General features: G+C 50.9%; 1 protein-coding gene across 1 annotated transcript; it reads left to right on the top strand.

The window, feature by feature from the left end:
• The first annotated feature begins 40 nt into the window (after positions 1–40).
• On the top strand, positions 41–20,347 carry PNLDC1 (PARN like ribonuclease domain containing exonuclease 1). The gene is made up of 19 exons (XM_082404691.1): positions 41–1,603; positions 2,007–2,064; positions 2,358–2,431; positions 3,955–3,994; positions 4,744–4,867; positions 5,050–5,138; positions 6,417–6,517; positions 8,250–8,326; positions 8,519–8,662; positions 9,195–9,264; positions 10,861–10,946; positions 12,170–12,225; positions 15,326–15,390; positions 15,825–15,878; positions 16,073–16,115; positions 18,188–18,287; positions 18,610–18,785; positions 18,891–18,989; positions 20,112–20,347. The coding sequence occupies exons 1-19, from the start codon at positions 1,528–1,530 to the stop codon at positions 20,173–20,175; spliced, it is 1,596 nt and encodes a 531-aa protein (XP_082260817.1). The 5' UTR covers positions 41–1,527; the 3' UTR covers positions 20,176–20,347.
• The last annotated feature ends 968 nt before the right edge of the window (positions 20,348–21,315 follow it).

The following is a 21,315-nucleotide window of genomic DNA, read 5'->3' as shown; positions in this document are numbered from 1 at the left end:
TTTATGCACTTATCACCGTGGCTGGGTCACAGTGGGTTGCCGCTCAGGGTGTGGAGGTGTTTTTTTAATAGGAGATGTCAATATCAGTCATTTTATTATAAACAGTCATGTGAAGATAAAAGGGGCAAATCCTAACCTCAGTTGGGCTCCTGGATCCTAACAGAACCAGCTTTGAAAGAAGAAAGGAATGCAATGAGGAAAGGAAATGGACAGGGTTAGTGTATGCTAAGTTTGCCGTCAAGTGAAAATTTGTTAGGTAGGATTGGAAGCTTGAAGTGCATTGAGGTTAATTTAAAATTGAAGTGGGGTAGATGGGAATCATGGCGGGTCTCTTAAATGAGTGACTAAATCAAAGTAAGGTGTTAACTGATTTTGGCTATTTAAGACAAATGCGAAGAGGAAGAACCAGTAAGCAGTTAAAGTGGCTTCTAGAGCATTTCCCCCCTACATTTGAAATGTGTACTCCCAATTGTATATTTATACAGAAGTGAAATAACATCACTATTGTTAATCTGAGTATTAAGTGTATTATTATTTTAACAAGAAATATGTATGCACCAACATTTTTTAGAAGTTTGATTCATTCTGAGAGGCCTTCAGAGTGCAATGGCTTAGTAGTCCCCTTTTGATCAACAGATACCCCAGTGGAGACATTTACAAGTATATAGTATAAGTATAATATTTTCTTCCCTCATCTTAAAGATTGGAGCATCTCACTTTGAAGACCACAGTTCTAGAAGGCTGTTCAGACAAGTCTAGAATTCAGGGGAGGATGCAAAGAGGACCACGGACTGGAGTAGTGTGGCTTTGGAAATTGACAGTGACCAAAATAGGGTTCACCTGTAAGGGACGCCATAGATAGGGATTTTTTCTGCAAGGCGTATGATGTAGATCATCTCTGTACCAAGAACTCCTTCAGTTTGATGGGCAATTTTTGAGGCTTCGTGTGGCAAGTTTGATGCAAGGTATTACAAAGGCAGCAGTGATGCAAAATAGGGAGAAGGCGGGGTGTTGGGGAGGAGATGGAATAGACCGATGTTGGCGGCGATGGCCAAGTTGGGAGAAAGTGCGGATTTGGAAAACCGACAAGATGCGGTCCCTCTATCCCCGCACCGTAGCTGCAGTACCTGATCTACTGCAATTCCTTCAGGTGCTGTTTACTGGTCCGTTCCTACTGTTTCAGGCTCTTCTTTTTCCTACCATTCCTCTTCACATTCTACCTAAATGCTATTCTCCCCTTGCAGGGATTGAGAAGAAATTGTTGCGGAGCAAGGTAAATGGCCTTTGAGCGCCAGGGCGGAGTCTTAACTAAGCTTCCCTTCACCCTAGGGGGCCAAGTGTAAGATCAAACGCCCGTGGGCGGAGAGGTGGCCGGCGCCGCCCTCGGCCGGTCAGAGGCCCCCGGAGCTGGTGGCGGCGCGCGGGAGCAGCCGGTTTCCCCGCCGCGAGCCCTTTAAGGCGGCGGCGCGGCGGAAGCGCGTGGCAGCACGTGGCCGCGCTGGGCGCCCTCGGCCGAGCTGCGTGGCCATGGACGTGGGCGCCGATGAGTTCGAGCAGAGCCTCCCTCTGTTGCAGGAGCTCGTCCTGGGCGCGGACTTCGTGGGTAAGGCGCCGGGATTCCGGGCCTCGTCGCCGCAGCCCCCTGGCCGGCGGGAGGGTGTGGCTCGGGCGGGACAGGGCGGAGAGGTGAGGCCCGGCCGGGTGGTTGCTAGGCTGCAGGGGGCTCAAACAGGGCCCCTCGGAAGGACAGGGGGGTTCCTTCTCGGGCCTGGGGGTTGGGATGTTAGGCAGCAGTTACAGCCTCGGCCCCAGGGTGGCCCAGGTGGAACGGGGTGGCCTGGCTTGTCCTTGCGTTGGCTCCCTCTGTTCTCCCTTCTTGACCTCACCTGGCCTCTTGAGCACCAAGAAGGTGAGCCAGAACTTTTGCCGCCTGCAGCGTTTACAGCAGCAAGAGCCTTGCGATGGCCTGCGCCTGGGGACTTTTGTCTTTCTTGCCTCCCCTGCAGGTCTAGACATAGAGTTCACCGGCCTTCGTTCTAACCTGTCCGGGCCCCAGCAGATCAGGTAAAGCTAAAACTGCCTTAGAGCTGAACTGGAGAGGTTCTCTGCCGCGCCCTTCTGGGTGACACCCTGGCCGGCCGGCATTGTTTCTCGACGGGCACCCTGTTGGCATTGGGTGGGCAGGACAACATTTTGTGTGGGGTTTGGGGACCTGGCCCTTGTCCACGAAATGCTGGTTCCCTGGTTGTAACAAGGAAGGGGCTGCCCGTGGTTGAGAGGTGCTGATCCGGCATGGAGGCTGTGCTGCCTTGATGCCATCTGCCTGCCTCTGCACTGAGATGTCTGTTTTTTCACAGTCTGTTTGACTTGCCATCGGAGTGGTATCTAAAGACCCGTCAGAGTGTTCAGCAGTTCACCATCTGTCAGATTGGTGAGTTTAATCTTCAGCTGTTTCTTATAAGTTACTGAAATAGAGACTTTTTTTCTTTTTTTAAATTGTCTTTGTGTTTCCTACTGGTAAAACAGCTTGGGCGCCTTTGTGAGACACTGGCTATCGTTTTGCATGCTCATTTGGTTTTTGGCCGTGTCATGCCTGCGAGACCTAACACTTCAGAATAAGCAGAAACGTGATCTCCATGCCTAAATCAACATTAAGGAACTTGTACCATCTTTCAGGGAAAAATTTGTATGTTTTCTTTAAACAAAAATCATTTACAAGATCATACTATAAACCTGTTGTTCTGCATCTTTTTTTTTCTTCCCCACTACTGGGGTTTAGAGATCTTTCTATATCAGCTTATACAGATTTCCTGTTCGTTTTTAACAGTTGCATAGCACTCCAAACTGAATGTATCTGTTGGCCCCCTCTCTTAATGAGTACTTTGATTACCATTTGTATGTGATGAAACAGCGTTGCATTGACTGTTTTGGTGTTTATATATTACTGTGCATTTGTGAATGTATGCGTTTGGTATACTTGTAGCAGTGGAGTATGTGCATTAAAGTATTGATTTGTTGTCAAACTATTGCTCTTCCTACCAACCATCTGAGAAGTTTACAGAGACTTACACTAACAGGGAATGTGTCTGTTTCCCTCACTCACACTGGGTATTACCAGTCTTAGTTTTTTGCCCACCTGGTAGAGGAAAAATGATCTAAAATTATTGTCCTGATTTACATTTTTAATACAGGATCAACAAACTTTTTCTGTAAAGGGCTAAACTAAGTATTTTAGGTTTTGCAGGCCATACTGTCTCTGTTACAACTACTCAGTGCTGCCCTTGTTAATGAGAAATCAGCTGTAGTTAATACACAAATGAATGAGCATAGCTGTATTTCAATAAAACTTTATTTACAAAACAGGTCATGAGACATTTTACTGATTCTTTTCCTGTGAATGATGGTGAACACCCGTGTGTGTGTGTGTTTTGCTCTGTGTCCTTGTCCTTTGCTATTTTTCTATTGTGATTGTTTTTCTTAATTATGAGACCTCTTTGAAAGTAAGGGAAACAGCACTTAGATGCGTTTGTATTGTTTTCCCCCTACTTCGAAGTCTTTTTCACTTTGTGGTCTTTTTAGCAGTACAGACATTTTAAAGCAATTAAATGTATAAATCTTCATAGATTTTAGTGTTTCCTCTTTTTTTTCTTTTATTATCCCTTTTTTCTCTTTTTTTTTTCCTTAGTGTTTCCTCTTACTAGTTTTAAAGCCATAAAAGTGTCAATTTAATATTCTGTCTTTGAACAACCATTCACAATTATATTTCAGTAATTTCCGTGTGAATTACAATTTGACAGTTCTCATGTTTTGACTCTTTTCTTCATTTCTTTCTTTTTTAGAACTTATCCTAAAGCTTGTACAATAACTTTGGGTGCAAAGTACTGTTCAGAAGTTTTTCTGTAGTTCTGGTAGCTTTTCTTTTGGTATTCATTCCCTTTACCATCATTCTTCTAGGATTGTCTGTGTTTTCCAGTATTGAAGGCGAGTCAAACAAGTATGTATAAAGACCTTTGGCAAAACGCATGGCTCTTGCCCATTTATCTTCTCCACCTGCTCCCCCTTCAAATTCTGCGTCAGGCTCTGAAGCACTTTGGCCCCGGGTGCTCTGTAGACTCTCCTGCTTCTGTGTCCTCCACCCCTCCTCCCCTGCCGATGCCGGCTGCTCCTTCAAGTCTCTCAAAGCAGCACCATCTCTGGGGGCCTTTCCCAACACCCCTGTACCTTTGGTGCTCCTTTCCCGTTTCCTTGTCTCCTGTGTGTGCCTTCAGGATTGCAATTAACAGCGTTATAATGAGGGTGATGTACCTCCCAGGCACCAGCAGTCAGAAAGGATGCTGAATGGCAGCCCCACTGTCTCAAATAGGGCGTCAGACTTTGTTCCCCAAGGGCAGGATCTCTGCCTTTTTTCATTGGCCGCCCCCGTGCCAGTAACAGTGCTTGAAATATAGCTGACATTCAAATACAGTGGACCCTTGAACAACACAGGGTTTGAACTGCATGGGTCCACTTATACTCAGATTTTTTTCACTAAAATGATGGTACCCATGTGTAGACACAGGGCAGACTGTAAATTATACGTGGGTTTTGACTGCATGAATGGTTGGCGCCCCTAACCCCCGTGTTGTTCAGGGGTCAACGGTACTTCTCAAGTGGAGGGAAGAGCCCACTCTGAAGCCTGCTGTGTGAGCCAGAGTTCTAAAACTGGTTTTCGTCTTTTTCTCATTATGTGTATTTTTTTTCTAGGTATGTAGCCCATTCGTGTAACTTCTTTCTCTTCCCTACAACATTTGGGATTTTGGATTCAGAGTTCTCTTTCCAGGCTTCTAGTGTTCAGTTTTTGAATCAGTATGGCTTCGATTATAACAAGGTACAGCATCGGAGGAGGGGACCGGGAAGGGTTGAAAGGCTATCTAGCCCACCTGGTCTGAATCCATTTCCTGTCCCCTTTCTGACTTGTCCTCGAAAAGCGGACAAGGAAGGTTTCTTTCCACTCTGCTGCCTGCACAGAGGGTGCCGCTGACTAGTTTCCTTGTCTGTTCCTATCTTTAGTTTCTCAAAAACGGAATCCCGTATATGAACGAAGAACAGGAGAAGAAAATTAAACACAGCATCCTGACAGGGAACTGGAGAGTTCGCAGGTAAAGCCTGCTTCTCCGGGTGCTTTGCGGGTTTCTTTGCTGCTGGTGTGTTTCTGGCTTTCCTGTGCGTAGACGTGCCGTCTCCAGGGCAGGGTGACCTCACACCATCACCTTTAGCCGGCGTGGCTTCCTCGACCTGCGCTCAGCCCGAAGTGCTGGTGATGCCGTTCTTAGGCCTGAGATAAGAAACCTCTCACTGTGTAGCGTGTGATTTTAGTGTTTAACAATGAAGGGGAGAAGGAACTGACTGTGAATTTGGTACTCAAAGAGGCAGGAACTCCATTCCAGCGCTAGAGGGGAAAATGGCTCCGTTGGCCTCCCTGTGAGATGTTGTGTTGGCCTCCCACGTGATCTTAGGGATTTTTCAAGGTAAATCACAGGTAGCCTTGACCAGGTAGTCCCATGCCTTGGCTTGGGCGTGTTGCCCCACGTGCTTGACGCGGCTGTGTTCCCCAGGGCAGGATCTCTGCCTTTTTTCTCTGGCCTCCAGTACCTGTTGTTGTACTTGAAACCCAGCCGTGCTGGAGAGCTGGGGCCAGGCCTGCACAGCCGCGCTGTGTGCTGGAAGGAGCAGGTCCCCCGGGCCCACACAGGGCCTGCTGTCCGCTAGTTGTGTGGTTTTGAACCAGTCCTCTAAGCCCTTTGAGCTTGAGACTCTTTGCCTGTATCAAGAAGGGGTTAAATTAGACAGCTTTTAGTTCTGGAATGTTATGATTATCTGGTCCAGATAGTTATGTAATGTGGGAATTTTTTTTTTTTATCTCCGTTTGTGGTTTTATATAAAAATACTTTTTGGAAGGGAAAAACAACTTGAATTTTTAATCTTCTGTTATTTTCAAGTGTTGGAGAAAAGTCTTTCCTTTTCTCAACATAACATCGTGTTCTTCTATGCCTAACGCAGGAGAAGATGTACTTACCAAAGTTCCTGTCTTTTCCGTGCTTCACCAGATGGTGCTTTTTCACCTCTGAGAGCAGAATTGAGAAGACAGGCCTGATAGTGTCGCGCAGTGCTGGCTGCATCCCAGTGCCCTCCCGCCCGTAGGCCCGTCCGAGGGAGGGACGGAAGGGCTCCTGAGGGCAGACCGGAGGGTAGAGGCCAAGCGATTGGCTTCCTGTTGCAAAACATGACTCGGAAAAGAAATGGTCTTTTGGGGGTCCATTTTCTTGCCGAGATCACGGTGTTAAAACGGGAGCCTTCAGAAGCCTCTCCCACGTTGGCGTTGTCTCACGGTTCTGTGGTCTTCCCCAGCATCCCCACTTCACTGTGCCCGTTTTCAGTTCTCTGGATAAAGACCAAATCAAGGCGGTGATTGACAAGGTGACGCGCTGGCTGGACCTGGCAGAGGAAGGCGACTGGATGGCCCTCCCTGGTGTCACCGGTAGGCAGGGGGTGGCTTCCCGGCCTGGGAGCTGTGGAACCGGCCGCTGTCACGTGCTGGAGGACGGGGGAGCGTCCCTTCTCCCCCGGTGGGTCCTGGGCGGCAGCTCAGCAGGCACATGGTCCTTGTGGTTAGATAGAGCCCCGACCTCAATTCGGAGGTTGAAGGGTTTTCAACCGATCCTGAATTTTAAGGTTGAGGGAGTAAAGTTCCATTCAGAGCCATCCTTCTCATCCCAATCCTTGGTGCCCTATGGACTCTTGCTTTACTGTTGTCAATCCCTGAATTTCTCTGAATTTTCCCCCAATGGTACAATGTGGGATCACGATGAGCCTGCCCTAGATTAGCGGTTCTCAGCCCTGGTCGGTGGACCCCAGGGGTCTCTGAGACCCTTTCCAAGGGGTTCACAAGGTCAAAACTCTTGTCAGAATATCACTCGGCTGTCACATGCCCTTATCCTTGTGCCATTTGCGCTGACGGCCCTGCAGCAGCGGTGGGTAAAGCGGCCGGCACCTCAGCACACGTGAAGGGAGGCGCGTCCGACCGCGCTGGTAGTCGTATTCTTTGTTACTGCTTCCAGTTTTAAAAAATTCCAGTTTTACTTGGAATTTAGTGAAATAATAATTCTTTGTAGTGAAATAATAATTCTTAATTTTATTAAATCTCAACATTTGATTGCTCATCTTTTAAAATATTCCGTGTATCAAAATAAGTACAGAAAAAATAAATGTTCATGAAACATTGCTGCTGCTTACCGAAGTACAGCGGTTGTCTTGAGCAGAAGCACTTGTGCAGGTTTTTGTGTTGAGAGCTGAATTAGCTCCCTTTTATTTACTTATTTATTTAAAGCCATATATATATATATTTATATATACACACACACACACATTTTTTTTTTTTTTTTTTTTTTTTTGGGCCATGCTGCATGGCTTGTGGGATCTTAGTTTCCCGACCAGAGATTGAACCCCGGGCCCTCCCTCGGCAGTGCAAACGCCGAGTCCTAACCACTGAACCGCCAGGGAATTCCCCTAAGGAATATAATTTTTACTTGAAGGGACTGACTGTTTATTTCAATGTGGGTATTTTCAATCACTTCCTCAAGTGAAAAAAGTAAGCCTTGTCTTCAGGGAGACTAACTCACAGTATTTGCTAGAGATGAAATTTGAGCTTTCAATAAAAGACTGGAATTTTGGAAAACTTGCATCTGTCACCGTAAGCTTGACAGCTTTATGAGACCTTTCTAATGAGATCAGTGGCCATATGTACAAGTGTCTTTTGATGGTATTGTATGATATGTGAACATTTGGACGATGTGTATAACTCAGGAAACCAGTGTTCTCCAAATAACCACCGCAGGATGTTACAAAATCATGGGCAAAAGTGTAATGGGTTTATTATTTTTTAAACTTGGCAATTTTGAATTTCACGTATAGTTTTAATTTCTAACATGATGAATATCAAGACCTGTACCCCCACACACACACAAAGACTCTTTGGGGTCCTCAATTTTAAGAGTGGCCCCGAGATCAGAAACTTCAAGAAAGCTGCCCTAGATCATGCCGTGCCATCTCTGTTGCTTGGCCTTGTGGGCTTGGGTATACCTAAGAGCTTTCCTTCCACTTGATCCATCCATCTCTCAGCCGCTTTTCCTCTCGGGCTTCTCTTGAGGGGAAGGTGGACTGCTGTTCCAGGGTCTGCAGTAGTTCTCTGCAAGCTTGTTTCCTTGCTGCAGGCTTCCAAGCCTTCGAGGTCCAGCTTGTGCTGAGGAAGGCCCTCCCTGACATCTGGACGGTGATGAGAGACGAGGGGGTGAGTTCCCACCTGGAGGGGGGGCAGCCTCGGTGGCTCTATCATTTCTCTCTCATTTGGCCGAATCTGGCCTCTGTGAAAGGCTTCTTCTCCACCCCTCCCTCTCCTCCCTTTTGAGATGAAGGACCACTTTTTTGGCCCCATTCCCAGGAACCCAGGATACAGGGACCTTGTCTCTACTTCTCCTTGCAGGTGACAGTGAAGAAAGTGAGTAAACAGCATCGCTGGTATCTTGAGAACACCTCTTGCGATCAAGAGAGCTGTTGGAAGGAGAAGATTCTTCTCTCTGCGAGGGGTTTTTCGGTGTTTTTCCAGATGCTGGTGAAAGCCCAGAAGGTAGGGAAAAAATATCTCTTTCCTTGGTCTTTAGCAGTCTTTTGTATTTTTGGCTGTAGGTACTAATGGGTCCTTCGACAGTAAACTAAGATTCCTTAAGATACGTGATTTCCTTTTTGTTAACTGGCTTTATGGATCTAACCTTGCTTTCACAAAATCATGACAGATTAATTTGGGGAAAGACTGTCCCTATGAAATAGTACTAGTTCTTTGCTCCTTTCAGACACATGGGCATTTCAATACTAATTGACCTAAAACTACTTGGGGACTGCACATGTCTGCTTCACAGCTTAGATTCCCAGTGCGGGGCCCGGGCCTCGAGTCCCTCTGACTCGCTGCTTTGCTTTTCTGGCATTTAAGCAGTCAGGCTGCCTTTCATGGGAGTGGAATGCAAGTGGGGATGGCATTACCATGTGGTCAGAATGCAGTGGGTTCTAAAGCTACACCCTCTGCCGGAGACAGCAGTTAGTCTGTGGCGTCTGTTTTATTTTTAAAATTTCATTTCTCTCACCTGTCGATTTCCTCCAAGTAGCCCTTAGTGGGACATAATATGATGATGGATCTGCTGCATCTCCATGAGAAGTTCTTCAGACCTCTCCCAGGTAGGGACAGACCATCCTTCTCCTTCCTGTGATCTTAGCTTGCCATCTGGCAAGGGGATTGGCCCAGAATCGTGCCCCTGAGGGAGCCCCTATACACACAGCCATCCCCAGGGCCTCACAGGTTTCCGGAGAGGTCGGGTACATCTGTGCCTGTTACCATTTTCCTGGAGCTGGGGGACTTTCTCCGGGAGAAAAACTTACATTTGAATTGATACTCTTCCCCCCCTGTTACGGAAGTTGTTCAGTCTCATTGCATGAGACTTAGCAAAATCAGAGACGTGCAGGGGACGTGTAATCACAGCTATAATCCTGACACTTTTTGCTTTTCCCTCTGTTGTGGCTTTTTACATATTTGACCACACTGCATATATGATTTTGACTCTGGCTTTTTTTCACTTGCCAAAAGCATTTATTTATGTCATTAACCTAAAATCATTTAATGGCCACGTGGTACTGTCTTATGCCTGTCCCAGTCTTTTCCATGACTGATGCCATTGGACACACAGAAATGTGACATAGCAGTTAAAAGCGTGCATTCAGACGTCATGTTGAGGCCTTATCCCACCCTTGTTACGTGCAATCTCAAGCAAGTTACTTTAACGTGCCTGTTCTGTTTCCATGTCTGTAAAATGGGGGAAATGGTATCAACAGTATTGATATCAGAGTTGTTAGGGGATTAAATGAACTAACGATGTACAGAAAACACTAGTGTAGATTGAAAGGGGTGAGAAGGTTCTGGGAGAGAGTTCTCTAGGAAATGAATTGATAAAAAAGACACCTCAGTTTGAGCATCTTGAGAGAACTGGGGGAGAATTAAGGGTAAAATAATCACTCACCAAAAAACTAAGCAAACAACCAAACAAAAAAATTCCTGGAACAAAAGCTGTGCCAGAAAGGAAGTCATTGGAGGAGACCACCTGGCCCCTTGGTTAATAATGCACAGGTGCTGGCAATGGTGAGGGGTACGAGGTAGAATGGGTGATTATTTTCTTACCTCGTGGGAGTCAACAGTTAGTGAGTGCCCCAAACCGGGAAATCACCGAGCAGCATAAGCGTGTTATTTAGAGACGTGGGAATAAACACCCAAAGAAAAAATTGAAGGTCGTTGCCTTTGGGGAATAGGAAATGGGAGGGTAGTGAGAAGAGGGCTAGCAGAGGGGTTTGGGTTTGTTTGTTTTGCAGACAACTATATGCAGGTATAATTTTGATAAATACGTGAATTAATAGGTAATTTTAATCAAGGCACTTGCAATTTTTAACTTACTGGATTCTTCTTTGAACAGTTATTTACAGACTTCATATCTGTCTTTCCAGTAATACCTCTTTCTCCCTTTTCCATTGGCTAGAGCTTTGCAGATTGCATTAACTAATGTTGGCCTGAATTTAGGAAAACAGTTTAGCTTTTGCTGTTACAAATGGTGATGTCAGGTTGGTTTGAGATTCAGAAATCCTTGAGGATTAGGAGTAAGGATATTTTCAATTCCTATTTTGTTTTATTTGCTTTATTAGCCAGTGTTGGTGACAAGCTAGATTGGAGAATTTCTTCCCATTTTTACCAATGAACTCACTTCTGACTATCTGGGTCTTTTCCTTCAGAAAGCTATGATGAATTTAAGCTGAATATCCACAACCTATTTCCTGTTCTCATTGATACCAAAAATGTGACAAAGGATATCTGGAAGGTAATAAGTTAAACTGCTCTGGGGAAAGGAATGCTTCGTTTGTTCCACTGACACTTAGCTTTCTCGTTCTTTTCAAAAATTGTTCCTTGAACCCTTTTCTCGTATTTTACAACCAGTATTGGTTTTCTTTTTTTATTCTACCACCTCTGAGTGATACTAGCTTATGTGTGATTTTTTTTTTTCTTTCCTTCATTCAAGTTCTCACGTTTTGACTTATGGTGTGTAGTTCATGGGCTTATTTAGATGGCACAGCAGAACAACTTGCTCTAGAGCTTGGTGTATACACAGTGAGTGTTTGCAACGTGCTTAAAGAGCGTCAGGGTTGGGGGCAGGGATCCCACTTGAAAAATTTTATCTTTACTGAGCATTAGGGCCGTGGGATTTCAACGCAGACACATTAGAATCACCTGGGAGGGTAAATACTGACACCCAGACCCCACCTTCAGCTCCTCTGGTGTGGAGGGGCCGGGAGTGGCATTTCTACAGCTGCCAGGTGACTTCTGTTCTGCAGCTGAGGTTGTGGGGAGAAGGGAAGCACCCAGCTGGTTTAGAAGTTAAAACTGAGGAACCAAGAAAGGGGAACCAGATCAGTGTTGTAAATAAAGCTTTAAGCTGATCAGAATTAACTGTTCAGTAAGGAAACCACAAAAACGGCACTGGGTTACGTGGTACATCTTTGCCCAGAGACACACGTATTGCTCGTACCTCACGTATTTCTAGCTCTGACGGTGTTCTGTGACGCTGCCCATCGCCACGGAACGGAGTCCTAGGGCGAAGCGGGAAGGACGTGGGGGGCTGATCTGAGGCAACTAGTGCAAACCAGTCTCCTCTGCACACGAGAGGAGGTGAACTCTAGGCCTTGGTGACCTGGCAGTCCCTTAGAGTACCTAGTGCCCTGCATAGTGTGTCCTTGGCCACGGTCTTGTGCCTTGGAGTCCTGTGTTCCTCAAACCCCTAAAACACTGTCTTTGAAGGAAGTTGCTGTGTTGTGTTTGTGGCAGTTTTCTTAGGCTGGGTTGCCGGGTCCCTTATAGGAAACCCAAGGACACTAGGCACCCTGACATCCGAATTAAGGAATAAAGATAGGTGTGTGTGAAGAGAGAGGGGTTTATAGGAGTTTGCATTTTCCAGGTCATTTTAATGGTCATTTGGTAATACCTGAAGCAGATAATAAACATAACCACAAATGTCTTATTCTCCCAAATTTGTTTTCCATATTATAGGAACTGAATTTCCCAAGGGCTTCAAATCTTTCAGAAGTTTATGAATGCCTAAACAGGTAAGGAAGCTGTTTTTCGGAGCTGCTTATAGATCAGGGGTTCTCACTTGGGGCGATTTTGCTCCCCAGGACACATTTGGCAACAGTGAGATGTTTTTGGTCGTTAGAGATCAGGGGTGCTACTGGTACCTAGTGAGTAGAGGCCAGCATGCACAGGACAGCCCCCAACCCAAAGAATTCTCCAGCCCCAAACGTTACTGGTGCTGAGCTTGCGAAACCCCCTTCTGGAGGGGAAGGGGCCTGGTAAAATACCTACAGCTGTTTACTTATCTGGTGTTTTCTGTTGGCCAGGGTTTTATTTTTCCTGTGATCTGTTTGATTATTGGAGTGATAAGCTCCATGGGAACAGATTTTGTTCTTCTTGTGGACCCTGATGTCTCTCTCAGGCCTACAGCAGTGCGAGGCATAGTAGGTGCACATTAAACACTGGGGTGAGTGAACGGTCCTAGTACCTGGTGAGTTCCTGCCCTTCCTACAGGAGCAGCGACCCTGTCTTCCCTCATGTCCCAGCCACGCTGCGGGCATGTGCTGGTGGGAGCGTGTTGCCTGGAAGGGCTGGAGTGGACGGGGGGCTGCTCTGCCCGCTCCTTTGTCCCCAACTGGGGGGACCAGCAAACCAGAGCGGGGAGAGGGTGGCGTCGGCAGCAGTTGAAGGTGAGACCTTTTTGAAAAGAAGCTGCGTCTCTGCGGCTCACTGTCCTCCAGCCACCGGCACGGGGGCCCCTGCAGATGCCTGGCCGGAGCCTCACTGGCCTCTTGACTCTCCAATAGATGCTCTTTTCTACTCGTGGCATCAGTTATTTCCGACGTGCTCGTCTCCTCTGGCCCCTTATGCTTCATCTCTTCCTTTCTCAGACGGCCCTCCTGGTCCTCATTTCTAAGAAGGAAACAAGAGGCCAGAGGCGGGAGTCTCTCAGCCTACTGCAGACACGTGTGCAGTGCTGTCGTCTTCGCCACTGTCTCTCCCGTCAGCCCGCACGCAGGAACGCCTACCGTGTACGGGGCCAAGGCACGGAGGGCTGCCCTCCCGCGGCCTGTCCGTCCTCCCGGCCCTGCACCTTCCCTCCGCTCAGCAGCCTCCCTGCCCTTCGCGCCCCCCTGACCCCCGCCGTGTCCTCAGCCTTTCCCTCTGCATCAGCATTTTTCTTCTAACTCAGAAAACGTGAAGCTCCCCTCGGTCTCCCCTCCTGCCACCTCTGTCCTTGTCCTCTCTTTACAACAAGCCTCTTCAGAGGCCTCGCCTTCTCCTGGGCCCACTGAGGTCAGGTTGCCTCCCCTCCACGGAACCCGATCTGGGTGTCGGGGCCCAGCTGATGGGAAGATGCACACAGGCGTTTGGAACAGGGCGCGGCAGGCGGTCGTGCTCAGTGTTAACTTCTCTCTGGCGTCTGACACCCTGGGCCCCTCGCCCTGCTTCCCTGCTGTTGCGCCCTCTCCCGGCTTTCTCTTATTTTCTGGTGAGTGTTTTAATCTCTTCCTTCAGGGCTCTCGTTCTTCCACGCGTCCCTTACATCTTTCCAGGGTCCCCACTGCCCTCTTCTTCCTCGTTACCGTGCCCCTGGGTGACCGAATCCACCCGCCCCCAGCCTCGGCGACCACCACGTCTGTGCCGCTGCGGCTCCGGACTCCTCGCGTCCTGACCGTCTTCTGGTTGTTCCTGCACCACGTGGCCGCAGACGCCTTCTGCTCGGCCCTCCCCTCTGTCCATCAAAGCCGCTCCCGTGTCTGGAGCAACTTCTGTCACGTCCTGACGGCGCCAGGCGCTGTGCCGATGGCTCGTGTGCAGGTGTGAGAGAGAGTCTTGTTTTCAGTACGCAGGCTCCGCATCGAGACTTGCTGGGTGTAAATCCCAGCTTTGCCTCTCACTAGCCTTGTGAGTCACCTTGAGAGTGCGACTTGACCTCTGTATGCCTTGGTTCTCCCATCCGAAATGAGGAAAGTACTGCGCATAGCTCCCAGGCTGGCCGTGAGGATTCCACCGGCTCACACGTGGGAGGGGCTTCGAGCCGTGCCCTGCGCTTGGTCCGCACTTGGGAAACGTCAGCCGCTGGGGTGGTGGCCGGCAGGCCCCCAGAACGATGGCTGCCATGCGGCTTAGGAGCAGATGAGGAAATCAGGCTTCAGAGATGTGAGGCGTATAGAGAGGTTCCGATAGATTCTGTTGGAAAACAGATGAAGGGAAGGTTTCCCTGTCGAATGCCAGCCCCGTTCACCCACGTGCCAGAGCTGAGACCTGGAAGGGGACCCAGAGCTGGGCCACCGGTGTCTTCTAGTCAAGGCCTGTCGGTTTTACTCCCTAAATGTCCTGGAAACCGGTTCCTTTTTCCGCACCCCCAGGATCATTGCCTTCCCTGAGGCCTTTATTTCTTATTCCAGTGGTGGTAGCAGCCCCTCCCCGGTTAGCTTGGTGGCCTGACCTACTTCATCTGCCATGCTGCCACTTGAGTGATCTTTTAAAATGTGAACTTGACCATTTTTCTGGTCAGAGTCTTCCTGTGGTTCCTGAAGCCCCCCGATAACGTTCGAGCTCTTTCCTGGCCCCTGCCCTTCACTGCGGGCTTCGCCCTTTCCCTCGCTGTCTCTGCCTGCTCTTCTCTTGGCTTGAAGTGCCTGGCGCTGCCCCATTTCCTCAACCAGGTGAGTCACGGGGGTTCGGGACTCTCCTGTAGGACCACCGACTTCAGGAAGCCTTCCCTCCCGAAGGCCTGTCCCTCGATAGCCAGACGTGCACTGCTCATGCCTCGGGCGTCACATTTCTAGGACACGCTGGACAGCAAGCTCCCGGGGGCAGAGCCAACATAGGGTTTATCCTGATGCCCAGGCTGGGGTCCCGCGTCTGGTAAATGCTCAGAATGACCCGGTTGGAGCCTCTGGCTCTGCTGTTCTTTCATCTGTCCCGTCGCCTGGTTACCAAGACCTGTCTGCCCATGCCTGGATCGGTGTTTTGTTTGTTTGTTTTATTTTATATTAGAGCTGTGTTTTGTTGTGATTTTCAAGGAGTTCCAGTACTGAGGACATTTTTATTTGTTAAGAGGATGAGGGGAGAACAGAAAGGATTGTTGTCAGTGAACGTTTTTTATCTGTTTTTCTTCTCTAATAGCGACTTGAATCCCACCAAGAATTCTGGGCCAGTGATTATTCACGCGAGTAGATGTGAAAAATACGGTACGTATGTCCGCCTGAGGCGTGCTCCTCTGAGGTTGGCACGGCTTTGAGGTGCTGGAGCTCAAGCCGGGTCTCCACGTGGCAGGTGTGGGAGGGCCGGGTGGGGCTTTTCCCGTGCCGTGTCCATGTTATAACCGCCCGATCGAAAGGAACCATGCCAGGCGGTGTCGGAGGTCCCGGGGGCGTCCGTCTGTCTGGAAGCCCTGTGCTTCCGCCTCCCGTGGGCGCTCTTGCTGCCGTGGGGAGGTCCTAGGTCACAGTGGGGTATGGCTGAGAGAAGGGTGCGTGGTCTCTGCAGGAACAACCGTTAGCTGGCTGTGTGTGCGCAGCCGACGTGGGTGTGGAACCGGGGCGGGGTTGGGGGAGAGTCCTTTCCCGGGCTGTGTTCTAATCGCTGCTTGACTGTCTCTCCTGCTTCTGGAAAAACACTTCAGTTGAGACCAAGTATCCCCATGAAGCAGCGTACGATGCCTTCCTGTGCGGATCAGGTGAGAGTTGCTGCCCTTTTAAGGGGAGACCCCTGTCTTGTTTTCAATCATTCCCCACCATCCCTGGGCCCCCCCCCCCCGTTTACTTCCAGGTGGGTGGCACATGTGGAAATAAGGCCTGAGTTTGCATATTTTGATAAGGTGATCAGGTTGTGCCTTGATGTCTGTCACATTTCTAGCTTCTTTTTTTCCAGTTCTTTTGAAAGTGGCCCACTTGCTCCTGTGGAGAGTGCACGGGTGAGTGTTCCCTTCATCCTGTGATCTCATCCGTGGTCAGGATTTGTTGAGCCCTCACTGTAAGCCAACACCTCGGGGCTCCCACACTCTCCCAAAGAAGGAGGATGCAAGTGTCATTGTGTAAATGACACATTTATGGAAGCAGCCCTCCTCCATAGGCGGCCTTTCCCAGCCTTCCTCCCCGCCCTGGGGCTGGTCCCGGCCCCACCGCCTCTTGTGTCGGCCTTGGGAAAAGTCACGGTCAGGACGCCGAGGCAGTGGGTCAGGCTTGGGCTCCGCACCCGCCCCAGTGCTCCCGGGGCCGTGTGCTTGCTTCGTCTGTTGCCCTCCCGTTTCCTCATATCGTGTAAACCGCGGTGAGGTAGGAGGGCAAAGCATATAGGCCAACACATGATCCATCCTCGGGGTTCACACAGTCAGGCTGGGGAGAAGGGCAGTGACTTGGAGTAAGGCGCACAGGGGGAGGGTTCTTAAAACCTCGAATTGGAATCTGAAGTGCATTTTCTCGGGGCGTCGTCATCCTGGATGCCTGCAGTGCTGGCCTCGTAGGCACCAGCCCCTCACGTGGACTGTGCGTTCTGTGGCGCCATCCTTGCTGCGTACACGTGTTAAGTCGGATTTAGGGACTTCGCTGGTGGTCCAGTGGTTGAGACTCTGTGCTTCCAATGCAGGGGGCGCGGGTTCGATCCCTGGTTGGGGAACTAAGATCCCACGTGCTGCGCAGCACGGCCGAAATAAAGTAACAGAAACAAACAAAAAAATGCAACATGAGACACCTCGTGTCATAAATTCAAGAGGGTATTTAAAAAAAAAAAAAAGGTAGGATTTAGCAGGCCAGGGGAAGGAGCTGATCAAAACTGTGTTGTTTGGGACTGACTTAAACATTTTCAGGCTGTACCCTGTTAATGTGGGTACTGCCTAATTTGTCTGTTTTGGTAAAGGGTATTATACATAGAAATACCCTGTGACACATTGATGTGAGGCTTATAGCTTCAGTAAGAAACCCCCGCCCCCGTCTCCTTCTTCCCTGTGCTCTGACTGTGAGGGCAGCTAAGAGTACTGGAGCTTATTGGTGCCTTGGTACCTGGACCTTGTGTCCTTAATTTATTTATTTTTTAATTTTTTAAATTTAAAAAAATTTTTAAATTTATTTATTTATTTATTTATTTTTGGCTGCATTGGGTCTTTGTTGCTGCTCGCGGGCTTTCTCTAGTTGCAGCGAGCGGGGGCTGCTCTTCATTGCGGTGCACAGGCTTCTCATTGCGGTGGCTTCTCTTGTGGCAGAGCACAGGCTCTAGGCTCGCGGGCTTCAGTAGTTGTGGCCCACGGGCTCTGTAGTTGTGGCCCGCGGGCTCTAGGCTTGCGGGCTTCAGTAGTTGTGGCACACAGACTCAGCAGTTGGGGCTTGCGGGCTCTAGAGCGCAGGCTCAGTAGCTGTGGTGCACGGGCTTAGTTGCTCCGCAGCATGTGGGATCTTCCCGGGCCAGGTCTCGAACCCGTGTCCCCTGCATTGGCAGGCGGATTCTTAACCACTGTGCCACCAGGGAAGCCCCAATTTCTTTTAATCCTCAAAACCTAGAAACCCTCCTAGGTTTAGAGAAGCTCCGTAGCAGCCAGGCCTGCCTGGTGCCAGGGGCTGTGCTTTCTCGCGGGCCTGTGCTCAGGTGGGTGGTGGTGTCTGGGTGGAGGCGAGGCTGAGGCCGGACAAGGCTGTGGGGCGAGGGACGGCCGTTGGGAGTCTCGTTGAGGGGCGATGGAGTGGACCTTCTTCTGAACAGGGCCCTCGGTCATCCTCTGAGCCTGGGGCTGATGTTTGTGAGCCTAGGGACCTTTACCAGACGGCCACCAACAGGTGGTGACCCCTGGAAGTTCTACCTTGGCTCAGGCCGTGGTGAGAGCTCATGGGTCGTTTGGGGGAGGCCCCCCAACAGAAGTCCCAGAACCTGTGAGGGGAGGAGGGAAGGGTGTCTCGGGCAGCGCCTCGCCTGTTGTCACCAGCGCCGTAGCTGCGGCCGAGGACGTGGGACAGCCCCCCGTGGGCCTGAAGGCTTTGGGGCTTTCTGTCCTCGTAGGGCTCTTCCCATCCCCGAGCCCTCCTTCCCGCTGTACCTCGACGTGCTGGCTCCCCACGTGAACCAGGTGAATCTTATCCGAGCCGGGGTCCCCACGATCGTGAGTAGACTTCATTTCGCTCCCCCCATTCGGAGGCTGGAGGCAGCCTGGGGCTCTGGGGTCTATCAGGGGCTTCTGACGGCCACCAAACGCGGCCAGAGAGGGCCCGCACGCCCCACTAAGCCTGTTACTGTCTCCTGTGTTTTCCCTCCTGAACCGAGGTGAGCTTGCTCATTCCTTCCTCCTCTCCTCTCCTCTCCCTCCCCCTCCCCCTCCCCACTGCACACAGGGCCTGTCCTAGTTTCTCTCTCAGGACTTTCCAGCTGGGTAGGTAGTCAGTAGGAGCTGTGGAAAATCTGTTCTCCTCCTCCCTGTCTTCTAGAACTTTTCGGGTCCAGATGACCCCAGTATCCGCCCTCCCATCCTCGTCGTCACCGTCAGGAGGTGGCCCGGGGTCAGCGAGCAGCAAGTCTACCACGAGTTTCAGAACCTCGGCAAGTTTGACGTCAGGAGACTGGCGGGGAGCCGGTTCCTGCTCCTGACCAAGAAGTTTAAGGAGTAGGTGCCTCGGCTCTCAGCCCCCAGCTCTCCCACCCGCGGCCCCTCCAGCCTCTCGGAGCAGGTGTGGTGCTTGCGCGCCTGACCGAGCCCTTCTTCCGGCAGCACCCGGAGCATCCTGAAGGAGTACAGGTGCCACCCCACCCTGCAGGTCTCCGTGTACCGCTACTGGAGACACTCCCCGAACGTCAGCTGCCTGTTACAGTAAGTGACCAGGACTGAGGCCGCTTCGGACTTGCCGGTGGTCCCAGCTGGGTGTGAGTCGAGCACAGCTCACTAGCTGGCGTGTGCTGGGGGAGGGGCTCGTTGACCAGCACGCTGGACCAAACGTCATTCAGTAACGCTCAGCAGACGTTGCTCGAGCATGTGCTGTCTTCGGCACCGTCCTAGGTTCCAGGGCTTCATCTGTGGATGAAACAAAACCCCCCGTTCTCGTGGAGCTCGCACTGGAGTGGGGGGGTAATAAACGAGTGACCTGCATGGTCTATTAGGGGTTGGGAGGCGGGAGGGCTGGCCTGGGGGGAGGTTGGTCTTTAAAGGAGAAGATCGGGGCCCTCATAGAAGGCTGTAGGGTGGGTGTCGCTGGTGGGGAGTGAGCCAGGCACGGCGAGGCGGGCGGGGACGGTGTCCAGGCAGAGGAGGCAGCGGGAGGGGGGCCCTCTTGGGGGCGCGGTGCTCCTGGTGTGAGGAGGGGCGGTGAGAAAGCTACTAGATGGGAACAAGGAGTAGCAGGCAAGGCTGCGGAAGCCGGCGGGTTGCGACCAGCAGAGGGCGCGGCTCAGGACTGCGGGAGAAGCTGGGTCGTCCGCCGGAGGTTCGGTGGCGCAGGGCTCTGCGTGGAGACGTTGGAGGACACAGGGCAGGAAGCCAGGTCACCTGGTCACACCGTTGGGCTGCGGCTTGGACTGCTTGGTGGCAGAGCGGGGGAGTCGGGGGTGGTGAAGGTGGGATGGGACAGACGGGAGCAGGGTCAAGTTGAAACCCAGGGTTTTTGATCTGAGCAACTGGGAAGGCAGAGCTGCCGCTAATGAGCTTGAAGGATTTGGGTTTCCCGTTAGGAGCCAGTTGAAGAAGAAAGCTGGGCTGCTAGGCAGTGTGCTTCCTCCTCAGCCTGCAACGTAAATCGCTAGGGAAGGTGCCCTCTGTGTCCCATTCTAGCCTCGAGAGAATGTTGGCGCCGGGAGAGGGATGGAGATGAAATAACATCCGGGCGAACGTAGTCGGGAAGGAAGAGGGGCCAGCCTGCGCCGGCGGTCTCACGCCTGCTGGGCGCACGCGGGGCCTCCCGCGCCACCCAGGCCGCTGACCCGTGCCATTGTCTTGCAGGGTCTGTGGCGTAGTCACCACCTGGGCCTTTATTGCGTTTCTCCTGGGAAGAGCTCGCCCCTGAGCGCAGCAAGGCCGCCTGCAGTCCCGTCCTGTCTCCGCGCGATCCCGGGGCTGCTGTCCCGGCTTCTGTTTGTTCAGATCACATCCTGCTTGCATATGGGTCCTGCGCGGTCCTTACGAGGAGTTTTGTTGTGTGTCGAATGTGAAATTCTGTAAATGTTATCAACGATAAATCCTTTGTGTGTGGCCAAAACTTTTCTTTCTATAAATGACTGGGGAGAAGCCACACCTCTGGGAATTTGAGCTAATGTTGTTTGGGATGAGAAGGAACAAGGACATAAGTGGAGAGCCCAGAGCTGGGCTGCCATTTGCGGATTGGCAAATTGGGTGAATTTCCTGCGTTTCTGGTCAAGCAGGGCATTTACAGGGACACGAAAGTGACCTAAGTTCTGGTTTGCTGACTTGGAACCCAGGGCAGGAGTGGCTCCCTCCTGGGCCTAGAAAGTTATTTCGATGTCCTCATACATCCCCTGCCGTGTGGGGGCTGGGAAGCAGGTGCATTATTTCGATGTCCTCATACATCCCCTCCCGTGTGGGGGCTGGGAAGCAGGTGCATCCCTATCTGGTCTCTGTCGGGATGGGCCCCCCAACCCCTGCTCAGAAAGACCCCAGGCGGGGCCCCTGGGGCCTGCTCACTCTCTCTCTCTCTTCCCCACCCTGCTTCCTGGGGGGCAGATGGAAACGCTGGCTGATCTCTTGCATCCCCACTGCACCTCGCTTTGTCGGGAGGCCCCCTGCAGCCATTTCTGTCACAGCCCCCTTAGCCCACTACTTGTCACTCCGGAAGAACTAGTACTGTGTCTCCTGACGCTTAGGACAAGGACCCATTCCCACCGCCCTGGTTTATCTCTTGAACAGTCTAGATGTCGTGGCCTCCAATGGTCCATCCTTCCTGCTGAGGTTCACACGACTTGTTTAGAGGTTTGATCACATTCCTGCATCCCTTTAGCTTTTACTTACCTATGCATTCCTGGTCAGGAAGATTCACCCTGCAGGTCTGAGTGACAGAAGCGCTGGACCCCGGGGGATGGGAGGGGAGATTGCGCTGGACCGATGTCACCAAACCGAGAACTTTTCACCACAGTGACTCATGGGAGAAACTTGGGCTGCCTGTGGGACAAATATGGGTGAAATTCCACTT

The sequence above is a fragment of the Balaenoptera borealis genome (genome assembly GCF_965194805.1).
Source record: "Balaenoptera borealis genome assembly, chromosome: 9".
Lineage (NCBI taxonomy): Eukaryota > Metazoa > Chordata > Mammalia > Artiodactyla > Balaenopteridae > Balaenoptera > Balaenoptera borealis.
This window is presented reverse-complemented; position numbering and strand designations above follow the sequence as displayed.